At 44.8% G+C, this 15,868-nt stretch overlaps 1 protein-coding gene across 1 annotated transcript in view; it reads right to left on the bottom strand.

Moving 5' to 3' along the window:
• Positions 1–15,868, bottom strand: part of LOC119449823 (helicase POLQ-like) — a 34,375-nt gene that overhangs the window by 2,279 nt on the left and 16,228 nt on the right. The window contains 9 exon segments of the mRNA XM_049665459.1: positions 1,360–1,494; positions 2,132–2,245; positions 8,684–8,857; positions 11,009–11,104; positions 11,695–11,849; positions 14,086–14,281; positions 14,644–14,748; positions 14,836–14,977; positions 15,475–15,711. Of these exon segments, the coding sequence (XP_049521416.1) occupies positions 1,360–1,494; positions 2,132–2,245; positions 8,684–8,857; positions 11,009–11,104; positions 11,695–11,849; positions 14,086–14,281; positions 14,644–14,748; positions 14,836–14,977; positions 15,475–15,711 (1,354 nt within the window).

The raw sequence follows: 15,868 nt of genomic DNA, 5'->3' as shown, positions 1-15,868 counted from the left end.
GGCATATATTTGGGTGACTGCTGCTTAGTGGTTACGTGACCATCCTTAGCAGCTTCTAAGGTGCCCTTTTATTATGTGGATATCCCACTGTGCAGAAATAATTCTGCCTCGCAAGTGAATTTCGGTGCTTTGTCACTCTGATCATCTGCTACACAAGGAAAGCACAAGAGGATCATGTGCAACATTGCAGTCACTAGACACAGGACATCGTAAAACTGAGTTGCTCACGGCTATTATAATGAACTCTCTGGTGTAGTGTTGTTAGCTTGAAGGATGGTAGCGGCCATTATTTTCAAATATAACGAAAACAACATAATGAGGTTGTCTCTTAACACAAATGAAAATTATTCGCATCATTCTCGTGCACGTAATAACTCAAAAACATCCTTCGTGCTAAAATGCTACGTTCTTTACTGCTACCACAAGAGAAATATTAAAAAATGTATGAAGCCACATGGCAATCCTGCCACAACACAGTCGCTCATAGTGCACCATACCTTGTTTAACGAAACTTAGTAACTGTCTTGAATTCGACAGATAATTGAAAAAAAAGTAAAAGGTAGTTATGTATGCGTGCAAGTGATGAAGTAGAGTTGCAAGAACTAGCTACATTAACTTCATTGTACAGGAATACAGGCACTTTTATAACCAGTGAGATCATAGCAGAAAGTTGAGTTGTGCAACAAAATGTGCAGAATGCAATCCGAACACGAACAAAATGTACCATGAATGTACCGAAACAGAAACTGCATTTTGCTCTTCATTCATTTCTAGTAGGAATGTTCAGTGCGTTTCATGCAAAAATTTGGCATTGGAGGGCAGTCAGTATATTACCACTTTACTGCAGTGTTTTATTACCAAACAATCGACCCAAATCGTCCACAGCAAAGTGCCGCCATGTACATTTTAATGCGCGCCACCAACCGCCCATCCACACTAACGCGCCGACAGCACTGCCACCTATAGCCCGATCTCGCGGCCAACACTGGCTTTGAAATTTTTCACGCTAGCATTCACCTATAAGCCAAGCCATATGCTAAGTTATTAATCTGCCTTAAAGAAAAATGTGGTATCAAGGTTAATTATAACCTGTTAAATGTTTTAAAAAAAATTGTTACTCTAAATAAATGTAAGCTAATGGTATAGCCATATGAGCTCTTGAAATACAATTTATGCTCTTGTGTTGCTGCAAATCGCTTCAGCATGGTTCCAAACACTCGGTCTTCCAAGCCCACAGTAATCTCACAGTGAGGCTCATCTGTTCTCGCTCGGTGCTTTTGTATAATCTTCCTTGGTGCACATAGAAGTGTTCAGCGCCACCACAAACATAACTCGCTTGAATGAGTGCATTTTACATACCTTGGCTGCATCGACAATTTGACGGGCTTGCCTACGTGAAATAGGGCCCACTTTCTCGGCCAGCTCCTTCGGATCAGCACAGGCTACATCCATTATAGAACGAAACCCTGCCTTGTGAAGCTGCCTGGCACGGCCCTGAAAAGAGGAGAGCACAGATTCTCTGCATCATTTGAGCTACTCAGACTCATTGGGCTTAAGATTTTAATGTGCATGTGATTATATTCTATCCCTGTGAACTGTTTGATTCCTTTAAATGATTCCCGAAGAACAGCACTGGAACAATCTCCTGGACCATTCTGCCGGACAGCCTCGAAATTTGACATTGAGAGAGCATAAGAAAATTGATGCAAGAAACTAGGTTTGATAATTTATAGCATGAGCCGAGAAACGTCCTCCTTGTTCTAGTATACATTAGAGCTTGCTACGCAGCTTTCTTTACACAGTCGGAGCTCGTAACACAACAGTACTTTCGCCATATCCGATATTAGTTCAGCATATACTCGTTGCATGCTGATATTGTCATGTAAAACTTGAAATTCACCTCGTTATATAGTATCAAGGTTTGACTACATCCACAAGCTTCTGCAGAACAAATTCATCATGTTTCTTGAAGAAAGCGAATGATAATCTAATGGCATGTCTTCTAGGTGTCAATGCCCAGTAAATGGCACGCATATGCGTGTTCCCTCCAACAGTGGACACCTCTGTGTACATTTCAGCAGAGCAAGTGACTTTATTTTACGCCATCTCTCCTTGCTTTCAAGGAACCCACCTTCCTGACGCTTGGTAGCTCCATCAGAGGGATGAGTTCCATGGTGACGCAGTTTGATAGATGCTCTGTGAACTCTGGCAGCAGTACCCTGTAAGCCCAAAGATCGGGTAGTTCCTATGGAGGAAGAAAATTGTGCAGATTCAATGCACATGTTGGAATGTATGTGAAGCGAAGCTTTAGTCAAACAGTGTCTGTCAAAACCTGTACAACTAACGACAATGCCTACAATTGTGTGTACTTTCATCCAGTGCATAATACAGTGTAGACCGCTTATAACGTAAGTCGCCGGAGTCGCGAATATCCACACTATAAGCGGTACCACACTATAACCAAAGCAACAATTTTCAAGGCCCACAGATATACAAAACATGTGCACCGAGCCGCCACGCGTATGCGACAGTCGAGGAATGCGGCTAGAACGTTTGTATTCAATTTACAGTCGAATCTCGTTAATTTGAAGCAAATCACGCGGCGGCGCCTCCGACCGGCATTGCTCCCGCACCGCCTTAGAGTAAAATCTTAGGAGCGACCCTCCAATGTTGCGCGCGAACAAAACAAAAAAAAAAAACGCGGCGGAAATTTCACCCTCTCTCAAATGGCAAGATCGCCGATTCTGCGTTGCGCCGGAACATGCGTGTACGTGCCGACGCCTCAGCCACGCTACCGTAGCCACGCGTAGAAAATGGCAGTGAACCCTTCTTTCTCCTCTATGCTTCCTCTACTTTCTAGTCACGTGTTGACTTTGCACGCTGCGGCTACGGCGCAAAGGGAAGCAGCGGCGCTGTCCCAGGCCAGCCAACGAAACTGCCCACGCTGGCAAACGCCCGCTTCTCGATAACGGCAGAAAACGAAACTTCGGGGAGCTGGCGCCCGGCCGGCTGGAGCGGCGGCGCCTGCACGGCGGCGGACGCGCACGGTGACAGTCGAAAGTGAAGGAGTTACGAGGGAGGGCGAGGGGAGCCACCGAAGCGGCGGAGTTGCCGAGGCGAAATCTGCCGAGGCGAAATCTGCTTCCCTGCCACCCTCACATTCCACGGTCTCCGCGTGCGCCCTTCGCCGTGCTGTGCCGGCGCCGCCTGTTCCCTGAAGTTTCGTTTACTGCCGTTATCGTGAAGGGAGCGTTGGCCGGCTTTGGCAGTTTCGTGGCCCTCGCTCGCTATGCATGCCGTGATATTTCACGACTCGCACTCAAGATTCTGGTTTCAGCCTCACTGGCTGTTCGTTCGCACCACGTGCCCTTCTCCTCCACTTCGTCTCTCTTCCTCGAGCACTGCTTGGAGCGCCCGTTTGAGGGGAGCGTTTGCCGTCGCCACTGACTTCCGTACTACCAGGCAGCCGCACTGTAACCGGTATTTCGTTTCCCGCAACTGCACTATAAGCGATATGTGTATACATGGAGTGCTATGGGGAAATTAACGGGAGTTTGAAAAGACCGCACTATATCCTGTCCTGCACTATAAGCGGTTACGTTATAAGTTGTCTATACTGTATTATGCACCACGAAGGTCACAAGTAGAATCTCTCGCAATTTTTATATTTATGCACCACACCATTCACAGGTTATGGCAAAATGCAAACACCAAATCAGGTAGATGCATAATGCGAGATATCTACGCAGCAATGTTGGGAGGACAAAGGTGAAGCTTGTCGAGGGAATAATGGTGATGACAAGTGAGGTAAGGAACCCACATATATTACATTTAAGGATTCTATACCTCTTGTGTCACAGTGGTACATACCCACTGGCTAAATCAAATAAATGAAAAGCTGTTGAATATAATCTACTATTCCAATAAGATGTCTGTGTTCTTTAGAGATACTTACAAGTCAACATTATAACTACAGGTTTTATGTAGGGATACTTATATTACGCAGCACAGGAGTGAACTGAGTGGCACTATTTTGCTAATATAAGCCCATTTGCTGGAGCTTGCATTCAGCGTGCATATAACCTTCACACACACACACCATATATATGTGGTGCGAGCAGGAGATTGTGGACGAATGACAAACATGGTCACCCGAACACTGCTTTAATTTAGTCTTCCTCTCCTTTTATGCACGGCCCATCTGTCCACCGTTACACATTTCCCCTCCTCCCTAGAGAGCGCGCGCAACAAACAACACAGGAGGGAGCAATGGCAGACTGCAAAATAACAAAATGTACAAAGGTGCATTTGGTTCAATGTCCCGAGTTCGCTCTGTATACTGATTAAAAATTCATTCTAACTATATAGCAGTCCGGTGACGTCCAACGTAGCTCTGGTGGGCGAGCTTGACTGTTGCGATCCAGACGATGTCTACATGCGCCGTATCTCGTGAGCACTGATCGTCACACACGTTCAGCTCTTGACACAACTGAGTACAGTTAAAGCGCCTTGAGGTAGCTGGAGCGGTGGTTGCTGCTTGAAACTAGTGCAGACGACAGGATGACGTTGCGAGTTTTCTTTGACATATTGCGCTCAAGTGAGATGTACCTCATTTCTGATGGTTCGAGATCCGCGTTTCCTGAAATGGCTGCTCGTTGTTCGAGGTTACTGAAGCCAGAAAGTGCTGCCATTCCGTTTCGCCGTCGCATGCGGTGTTGTCGCGGTTGTCCCCGCAATATGGGCACTCTTAAGTGGTGGTGTTGAAAAGGCCCTTGGTGACATTCTTTTTTGGAACACTACGTACATGGATGCGCCTTCGGTTTAGTTGGCTTGCAGGTTCTCGTCTTTTGTGTTAAAGCATTTGTTCTTTCGTCGACGCTCTTCGTCGTCTGTGTCGAAGTCGTCGTCGTGGTTGCTGAAGTTGTTGATGAAGTTGAGGATGTTTCTGATGTTGCGGCGTTAGTTGCTAAGGTAGTGTTTCTATCAGAATTGGCCTTTTGATTTGTTTTGCAAATTGGCATGTGATTTGCGGGTATCTGGTACATTGCTCGTTTTTGGGAGACTTGTCTTGTGGCAAAAGCATTGTGCCAGGCTTCACAGAAGGCTCTTCTGAGGCTGCTGCGATGTCATAATGAATGGGTGCTACTGTCATTTGGGAGGGTGCGACACTTGGTGCTTGTGATGATTCTGCAGAGGCAGCAGCTCGTTGGGGTGTTGTTTGCGGTAGAAAGTTTGTGTGTTGCGAAGTGATTTCGTCTCCTAATGTGCATAGCTCATCCGCAGCTGCTGAAACTGCACTGCCTACCTTGTGGAAAGAGCACATGCAATTGATGGTTTTCTTCTCACCTATTGTTGGATAGCAAGTCGGATTCATTTCATGAGAATAAATAATAGTTGCGTTTGAGATGCGACGTTGTCTGACAGTTGTGGAAGTGTCACATGACGCAAAACCTGGTGGTGGGTCGCACGTACAAGACAACAATGTGACCACGTCGTATGGTTCGGGACATGATTCCTGCGGCGTGTCGAGAGCATAGATGGTGAAGATAATTCTGTGGTAGTCATCATCATGCTAGGCGTGCGTTTGTGCGTAGTCTTCTCACGAGAATTATGACATGAGAAACTCATCGATGTACTCCTCATACGAGATCGTGTTTGGCACTGATGATGATTACTAAGTGGAAGTTACGGATGACTGCGGCGACCCAGGTGAAATGTCTCTAGCTGTTGGATAATGGAGGAGTCTGCAATGTATACGTGAAATCGACTGATCATCTCTTCATTGATTTTTTCCCATGGTTCGTTGTTTCCAAAGATGTGAGTGAGGTAGAAACAAAATGCCTCACCCGTGACGTAATCATTGAAGTTGGTGACAATATCCCGTTCCGATCATGATGCAGCGGATGCGTGGACGTCGAAGAGGCGGAACCAATCTTCCACGGGCCCATCGTCCACTGATCCGATGTACTTGGGTATGTCCAAGGCTTGCGGTGATGCGGTCATGATGCTCGTCGGTGTCGGTGGGGTAGCTGTGCGCTCGTAGTTCACAGCGTGGCGTGGAAGACTTCCATGTTGATGTGCGGCTGATGAGGTGGCTGCCAGGTCTTCATCCTGTCGACCTGTGTGACGCGAGCAGGAGGTTGCGGACAGAGACAAACATAGTAGATGTAGAGCCTTGGTGTTAGTGGCACATACCCAACAAACATGCTCACCCGAACAATGCTTTAATCTTCGTCTTCCTCTACTTTTATGCACGGCTCATTTGCCCAGCGTTACACACACACACACACACACACACACACACACACACATGTCTGTGTGTGGCGAGATATTGACTGACCCAGGCAGCCATGTCAAACAAGGGGTTAGGCAAGTTGTTCTAGAAACCAAAAAATGATTTATGTGCGTGTTGTGTTTACTCACTCATAACGACATTGGCCTCGACAGCAGTGTGTGGCTCATCTAAGCATGCACATTACAACTGACACGTCAATTAATCATGTTTTGTGATGGCCTTAACTGACATTCATTAGAAAACATACCGGCTCTACACTCACACTTGACAGTGGCCATCTGCTGTTTGCTTGCAGCAATTTCTTCAGCATACTAAATTTTCTGAGGGGTGCCACCTTATACTAATGGAGAACAAATGCACCCACCACACTGTATCACAGCGCTACATTCACTCCAATTACATCACTTGCTGCACACTATGACCACCTGAACTGAAAACCATGACAGGGAGAGCAGAAGCACACATTTTATTGGTACATACACCATACAGGAGCAGGAGAAGCAGTGAATCAACCACATATAGTACTACTCCTGTTGCAGTAAGAAGCCACATGCGAAACGCAAAGCATAACTGAAGTAAATTTATAGAATAACAATGCCATGGTGTTTTCCAAAGAGGCATGGGCACAAGGTAATTACTCAAACCTTGAATTTGCAAATGTTGGTGGTACTTGGATGTCTTGAAACATTTCGAATCCATTGCAGTCATAGAGATGCCTAAGCCTTGGAGCTAGTCATGTTGATAGCTGGCCACGTCCTTTGGTGCATTCTTTTTTTTTTCACCCATTGTACTGAATTGTTGTTGCTCATGGGAGCAGTATGCAGCTTATGTTGCAGTCATCAGTGCTGACTGACACTGGATATAATCATTTGTAACGTGATGTCTTCATACAAACTCATTAAAGCTCCAGAGTGTTTGTTCATCCTGATTATATAACATCTTATGCTTCACAACAATAAGCGTGGGAGCGACCTAAAGTAGAACCTCTATCATACGTTCTGAAAAAAAAAAAAAACGTGTGAGAAAAGTACTAACTGGGAAAACAAACGATCCGCAGTCATTAAAGAATTTGGCAGACTCTACTGCTAACATATACGTAATGCGAAGCGTTGTGAGAATCGTTGCAGCACAAGACGCCAATGCGTGCCAAGATGGTGGGGCTTAAGTGGCCCAAAGAGCACACTGTCTTTCTCATGGCTTACGAAAGCTTACGTTTGCGCCCCTCAAATTCGGCCTGGGTCAGCAGCTTCTTTGGGCGGGGAATTTTGGCCTGAAGTCCTGGTGGCTGCTGCGTATGGCGCGGCCACGCGGGCCCTATCTTGAAAGCGATCTGAGATGGGGACAGAGTGCGAGTGCTGATAGCATCGTGTGCACAGTGTTTTCGCAGCTTAGTTCACATTGAAGCGAGAAGCAGCACGCTGGCAATTTGCTCACAGAAGTGTTCATGCTTGCTTGTGCACACGTGATACCATGCTCGTTAATTTAGTTTAGTAAGTGAATGTTTACAAGTTTATACAGCCAATAAAACTACTATCCTTACTTCGTATGGCTGTCTACTAATTTGCTATCGCAATCAATGGCTCACCTGAAAAAATGGCAACATTTTTCTTTTTAATTTTATAGTCATATACCGTATTTACTCGAAGATAGGTTGAACAAGAATATAAGTCGACCCCTATTTATTGAACTCACTAAGAAATAAAAAATAATGCGAATATAGGTTGACCTATACCTTTCCAGAAAAATTAAAAACTGTGAACGTGACACACCTGTATTTGCTGTAAGTTCAGCTACTAAATCTCGCTAGTAGGTGCCACAAGCTACATCTTCGCCGGAACTGCCAGGGAAGTCGTCCTCTTCAGGTACTCGACGTCGTGCCCGGCGCCATCGAGTGGGTTCGATATGCAGCATTCTTTGAAGCCAGTCTGGATAATCTCCAGACTGGCTTTACGGCGGTTTCAATGGAGGAACTCCGTAAGCATATTACTTTTGCTAGCTCTGTTCACAAATACAAGTCAAGATTCTTTGGTCACAAATATAGGTCAATAGCTCATTTCGGGAAACATTTCCGAAAAAAAAAAAAATGTCGACCTATATTGGCATAAATACTGTAATCAGATCTAACAATTGCTTCATGAAGCAGTAGCCATGGACTTTTCCGCCATACAGTGATACCACTCGTTTGCAATAAATATTGTTTTGTGCAACATATATATTTTCGTTCTGTCTGCTGGCCTTTGTGCCAGCAAAGCCTGACCATGAGGGGTGAGTACTCAGAATTTCGCAGTTGCAGCCTCAAACGGGATGCTTGAGTAGAGCCCAGACTAGACTTTTTGGCAGTGGGTGCAGCACGCAAGCACCACTAATGCTTTTAGGCTGATTGCTCACCTTGCAGAAATGGGTCAGTGACGAAGCAAAAGTGGACGCAGATGACAGCAGTGTCTGCACCTGGCCCCTGTGCTCCTTGTACTTGGCAGCCACCTCCCAGACACTCTTCTGGTTCCACAGGTCATTTAACTGCATGGTCTTGTAGAAGCTCTGCAGCAGCTGCTGCTCACCAGTCTGCATCATGTGTGGAGCATGATGGCGATGATGAACTCTGTTTATGACACAGCAGGAAACTCTGCTCAACTTAAATTGAGAAGTCAAATCAAATCAAATTACGGGGTTTAACGTACCAAAGCAATGCACAAACCCGAAGAAATAACGTAGTGAGGGGAGATCTGGATTAATTTTCACCACCCGGGGTTCTTTCAAGAAGTAGTGACGTGTAATTTCAAAGTTGTAGAATCCCTACCACAGACTTTTATCGCGTAAAAACATGACACTTAGCAAGCACGAAGGGTGGAAAACATAAGATACTTAGATATTATCGTTGGTATTGAAATGATGGACCTGGCGTCAACGACATTATTGTGAGGCCATGACGCAGAGCAAAATTTGCTGCGTGGAGCAATAAAGCTAGGTATTATGATGTTACTCATACAAAAATAAACAAGGGTATATTACAAGCATTTCTTCTAGCTACACTTGTGTGTAGCAACTGCAGCGATCAGAGGAACGGAGAGAGCTAATGCATCGGGACGTCATGATGCATACATCGCCTGGGTGCAGAAACTGAAACTGGTTCGTAAGAACAAGTACTATTATAGTAAAATATTTAGGATGCTATAACACTTGGCATTATTATTTCTAGGGTTAACAGGGTCCGAATTGTCATTTAAACCAAGAAAATGACAAGACAAAAAAAAAATTGTGCAGAAAACTTCTATGATTGTCAATGTAAGTGAATAGCCATGGAATAGTGAGGATACTTGGGTGGCGTTTGTTGTTTCATTGCATAATTCTGTAGAAAACAGATTCGTTAACCACCACATTTGTAGCATTAGTACAGCTAGATAGCATGTGCGTCTAAAAGAACCCTAATAATCGGCATTCGGCAACGAACGCACCCCGCAAATCCATTTCATGAGAGCATGCATTCTTTTTTGTCAGTGTCATAGCAGCGGTGAAAGTTTGACCTCTGACTACCAACAAGGGATCTAGCGGCCAGAAAACGCATCACACGATCGCAGTTTGGCAACGCACTGAACGTTGGTGCCGAAAAATCTTGTTTTCTGGGATCGTATGAACTGGTAAAAAAAAAAGTGTAACTCTATTGGATCATTCTTTGTGTTCTCAATCGCGAACGTTGGCGCAGGGGAATTCGTATGTAACGAGATCATATCAACGAGGTTCTACTGTAAATAAATTATGCTTCGGCAACAGCGAAACGGCCACTCTTACCATGACAGGAGGCTTGGTAAGCCAAAAAAAAAAAAAGCTGCAGAAACAAAAAACGTGCAGCAGCTGCCCTGAAGCTCTCAGACCAACTCGCCACAACACTCTGCATTTAACAGTGTCTGCTGGGGTCTGGTTAACAGTTTATCATTAAAGAAGGACTATCTGCATGTGAAAGAACTGACGACTTAACATAGCAACTTTGAAGAACACTGACACCACAAAAACAGGCGAAATACGAGAAAATATTTCGAAATTTACGATGTCACACTCGGTGTCAACCGTCATGCTCAGGTGTAAGCATGAAATTAAAAAAAGGGAAGTTTTGACCTTTTATTTTTTTCCCACTAATAGTCCACTTTTTCCACAAAATGAAAAGAGGAAAGCGTTTTGAAAGAATACTTCAACAGACTAAATTGGTTTGGTGTTGCTTTTTAGCCATCATAGTTGTTGCAATGAAAGCATGGAACCTGTCACTTAATGGCCGCAATTCAGAAGATCAAAATTCAGCACGCAGTGCAATTACTGATACCAATCAAATAAAAAATCAACTTGTAGTGTTGCATCCTTTAACTCCCTGGGCTACCTAGCAATGGTCTCTCTCTCTCCCTCTCACACACATGCACACACACACACGCTGCATGCGTGTGTGAGAAATATGGTTGTGCATGTGAGAGAGATATGGTTTCATATTTAAAATCAGCAAAGTAAACTGAACAAGACTGCATTTCAATAAAATTCACCAAAGAACAAATAAATGAAGAAAAAAGCTTCAGGACCAACTGCCCAACTTCCACCTAAAGTTAGTCTACTAGGTGCAGTTTTACACTGCAATGTGCCCATGTGTTGTTCAACTTGTTATTATTGTTAGAGACACAGGACAATCAAATTCTGGTTTTGGCATGCACAATTACACATGCTTTCATTTCCCACCTTGAGTGAGCCACCGCTGGCCAGTCTGGTGACAAGGGCTTCTGAAATCCCGATGAGTTCAGCCACTTGAAGCTCATCTTCTTTCAGATCTTCATACTGTAATGCAAGAGAGATTGCTGTTGACAAACATGCTAAATTTACAAAGTTTTAGTCTGAGACAGTCTACTTTTGCCACTTTCATACAAATGACCAGATTTGAAAGATCTCTTAACTGTAATTATTATGGCTAAGTCACATTTAACATTCAGCTGCTTGAATGCTATTGCCTGCAACATTTCCTTCACCTATTATGCCCACAGTTACACTCTGGCACGTCTGTATTTTTGAGCAGGCTGTTTGTCTTCTTTCCTCTGCCACAAGTTACAGCCAACAGAATTGTGCGGACAGATGTTTTTTTTTTTTGTTCTTTTGTTCTTTTTTTTCCTTCTTTTTAATCTTCTCTTGTTTTCTAATCTTTTCTGCCCTTACCCCATCCCCCCGTGCAGAGTAGCCAACCGGACACTTCACCTGGTTAACCTCTCTGCCTTTCACCTCTTATTTTCCTTCCCTTCCCTTCCTTACAGCCAACAGATGCCAAGTAAAGAAAGTTGTGATGACATGGATAAATAAATCACTGTAGGTAACACATTTAATTAGTCTGTTGCCACGTCAAGCATGCAGAGATGCCACTGTCCATCCAGACTCACCAAGCGGTAGTAGGCTGGGGGATCGAGCCTGGCAGTGGGCAGCTGCCTTGGTGTGACCAAATACAGCATGTGCAGGGGGCATCGCAGGGACAGGGAAGACAGTGCTGCCCACAGCTCTTGACGCAGAATGCCCGCCATGGACGGATCTACAAAGCCTGCGCCACAATGTAGGCATGCATTTCAACAACAGTGCCACTGCAAGCATTGCTAGAGGGGTGTTTGACCACTGCAAGCAAGGTGTGCCCTTCTAAATATGTACGTTTCATGAGACAGTGATCATGAGCTGAGTAATAAATTGAGTGCTGCCACTTGTAAGGGATGGTAACCATGTTATTCTATATCATGCTATATGCACTATGTAGCAGAAAAGCAAAAAAAAGAAAGAAAGAAAAAGGAATATAAGCATTGAAGTAAGTATTGCAACAACGCACATCCAAACTTTCTGAGGCACAGTTGCCAGTGAAAATTAATTTCGCAGCTGAAGAGTTAGACTGGATAAAATTTTGTCCTGCTATGTATTAAAAACGTTTTTCTGGCATACGTCACAATAGCCAGATGCCATGCTCTATATTGGCATGTTTAGTTGCGTGAGAGTGGCAAAGTGTACCAATCAATCCATTTGATTCACTTCTGATCTGCGGCATTTGATTTCAGCTTCTACAGTACACACAATTTTTGTCGGTCCTTTTTGGACCCTGGTCCATTCTTTGTCTCCTAGAGTCTTCTGAAAAAAACTCAGTAGATGCGAGATGACGGATCCATGAGTTATTGTTGTGTTTATTGTAACACTGGTTTTCATCAAATCAAATACTACCACAAAAGACAGGCATGTTCTGGTATGGACCAGTGTTTTCAGCAGCATCCACATCACAGCAGTAACCTCTAAATGAACCAGGACGGATAGTAAGAACGACACATACCACTAGGGCTGACTAGTTTGTACTAGTTCATCACCGCTGGTGGTGTGTGTCGTTCTTCCTATCAGGTTGGTTTTTCTTTTTTCTTTTTTTTTTTTGGCGCTATTATATGTTGAAATGATGAATTACCAACTTGCTCAACTCGCAGTTCTATCGCAGCTTATCTCTGAACAAAGATGGTGGCTACGTCCACATCCATCGGAGTTTAAATTGCGTTAACTCAAGTTGTAAAATAGAGCCATCAATGCAAGTACTACTGCAATATTGTAGCTCTGGTAATGGCACCATCTGCATTCGAGGATACAAATGACAGGCTGAATGTAGGGTGCAAAATTCCATATGCACTGAGCAATTAGTAATGGATGCTAGAGTTTACCTTACTGCGAGAGTCAAAAAGCAGATGCACAAGCTTTGAAATTAGGGTAGAAGGCAGAAAGTGAAGCAAAGTAAGTACTCTTTTGTTCTTAGAATTTCTCAGCTAGGTGACTACCAATCACATGAGCCGATCTCTGCCATTCACCATTTATTTTTAATCTGTACCCACGCTACATGAGAAGCAGTGAAGCACTGTCATTAATCCCTGAAAAAGCACTGGAGGGCCCTTCTTTTAGGGCTACATCAAGCAAAAAAACAAACGGGCAAGCTTGCACTCGGTCATGCAAAGCTTAGGCACAGCGAAAATGTCGATCCTCAAGTCTTACTGGCTGCTACTGCTAGGTATTAACTTGGTTGCTGCTAGGTGTTAACTTGGTTTAACTTAACTATACGCATGTAGGAAGGTACTCTTGAGTGATCATTTTTGGAGGAACCTTCCCTTTCCCGACATTTCACGTGACTAGCGCTGGACGTGTCGGCGCCTACGAGCGACAGCGTTCCTGGCATGCCACAAACACAGGCAGGCTAACCAAGGTTGCCACAGTGCCATGAATGCTGTTGCTTGCCGACGCTGAACACATTGGCGACATTTCGCGTGACTAGCGCTGGACGCGTCGGCGCCTATGAGCGACAGCGTTCCTGGCATGCCACAAACGCAGGCAGGCTAACTAAGGTTGGCACAGTGCCAAGAATGCTGTTGCTTGCCGACGCCGAACGTGTTGGAGGTTAGCCGCTCGATATCAATCGGCCAGCTTCGCTATGTCTTCAGCTTTGCACAGCGTAGTGCAAGCTTTCGCCTTTTTTTTCTCCTGACTCAGCGTGCCGCGGAGAGAAGAGAGGCGGGGGTCGGAAAGGGAGGGAGCTGGCGAGGAGGAGACCGCGTGCGCATGCGCCGCACCGCCCTCCTGGTTGCCACGGCTACGACGCAGCAGTTTCTTGATATGAACCACAATTTACAGCTGGCTTAAACAGCTTCGCTGTTAAAAAGCTGTACTTCTGAGGCATAAAGTGAGCATCTTTGAAGCAAGCAACCATAAGTTAGCTATCATGCATACACTACATACAGTTTAAAGGAAGTACAAGGCACGAACTCGCTTACCTTTGAAAGCAGCGCACCCAAGTGGGGTAGCACGTAGCTCTCCACTGGAACTGTCTTTCAAGATAAGGTTGGCAGCACTCAGGTCGTCAAGAACTTGGTGCAGAGTTTGCAATGGGTCTTTTCCCTCTTTTCGTTGCTGTAGGGCAAGAAGTGTCGCATCCATCACTTCGGCAAGAGAGTCCTCGGTCTTGGCAACCTATAGAGAGACAAAATTTTTATTTATTTCAATCAGCACAATACGAGACAAAAGATCACCATAGAAAAGAACAAATAAACTGCTAATCTGTATTGTATAATTAAATGCCCTGCCAAATTTCACTCCTTCCTTTTACTGCCAACTCCGCTCACATTTTGCTTGATATAACACATCGGAATGTGCTTGTCATCTTTCAGCTAGCTTTGAGGTGCAGCACTCAACAAGGGTTCAGTGAACTGTTCAGCATCACTTACTGAATTTACTTTCAGCACTGCTACGCAGTGTGATGAAACCAACACCATGTTGATTGCCTGTGCTTATCAAAGTCTCCAGAACAAACATTGGCATCCTTCTCAACTTACTTGCAGTCCTATCAAACTCAGCAGCAACATTTTCAGGGCCTTCTGTTCATCTTGAAGAAGATTGGAATAGCAGCTGTCAACTGGAGCCTCCAGAAGTCTACGCACCTGGAGAAACAGGCCCAACAAATTACGTTGACAAGTCTGGCCAATTATAGAATGCTACGTGCACATTACTAGAAAGCAAGACAAGACCTTTTCTTTATCTGTATTGGGTACGATGAGGATGCTCTCTCCAGACGAGTCGATGCCTGCCCGCCCAGCACGCCCAGCCATTTGCTGATAGACACTTCGAGTAAGGAACTCGGTGCCAGTGTACGGGGACTTGAGGATTACCCTGCAACAAACCGTCAATGTGTGCACATGACTCGGTACTAACGAAACATGACTGTGTGTCTTGTAGTAGTTGCATGAGCCAGCAAGCATGTAGCAAACATTACTTAAGCTAGATAGCAAAGGACCATAGCTGTGAGCCATAACATAACCCTTGCCGTGTGACTGCGTGCTAGAGCTCCTCTAACATTGCCACATTGAGTTGCGAGGATCACTGCATGACTTCCCCATACTTATACAATAGCAAGACATAAAATCAGGGCAAACAATAACAAATGATGTTTAAAAACATCAAATTAACAATAAGGTTCGGCGCCAAGACTGTGTACACTTTTTATCATGTGCTAGGACACCATCTGCCAAGCACGTGCATGAGTAAAATGTGAAGGCGCTTTATGAATGATACGAATGCAGCCCAGTTTAACAGCCACTTCTTCGCAGGTGCTATTTTGCAGGTCAAATTTGAACTGAGCTCAAGCAAAAATATAAAAGAGAAAGCACCTCTTAGCTGGCAAGTTGACTCCAGCTGCCAGAGTTGAGGTGCACGTAAGACAGCAGAGCACACCAGAAGTGTACGCATCCTCTACAATGCGGCGCTCCTCCACTGTCAACCCACTATGGTGGTAGGCCACACCCATGGGCAACGTCTTCCGCAGGACCCTACAGACCTGGCCTACTTCTGCTTGCAGTGTCTGCAGCAGAGCTTCCTTCTGCTCACGCCTATGGTCCATTAATGACCTGAAAAATGTCCAATAAAACTGCAATGCCCTCTCGACTTCGTTGAAATCCTCGTGTTCGTAATAAAGATCAAAGATGAACTGGCAGGGCCCACACGACTGCATTGTAACAACATGCGCTCTGCTTTAACTGCCCACTACATACCTGAAATTCTCAA

The sequence above is a fragment of the Dermacentor silvarum genome, chromosome 4 (genome assembly GCF_013339745.2).
Source record: "Dermacentor silvarum isolate Dsil-2018 chromosome 4, BIME_Dsil_1.4, whole genome shotgun sequence".
Lineage (NCBI taxonomy): Eukaryota > Metazoa > Arthropoda > Arachnida > Ixodida > Ixodidae > Dermacentor > Dermacentor silvarum.
Note: the sequence above shows the minus strand (reverse complement) of the source record. Positions and strands in the feature narration are given on the sequence as shown.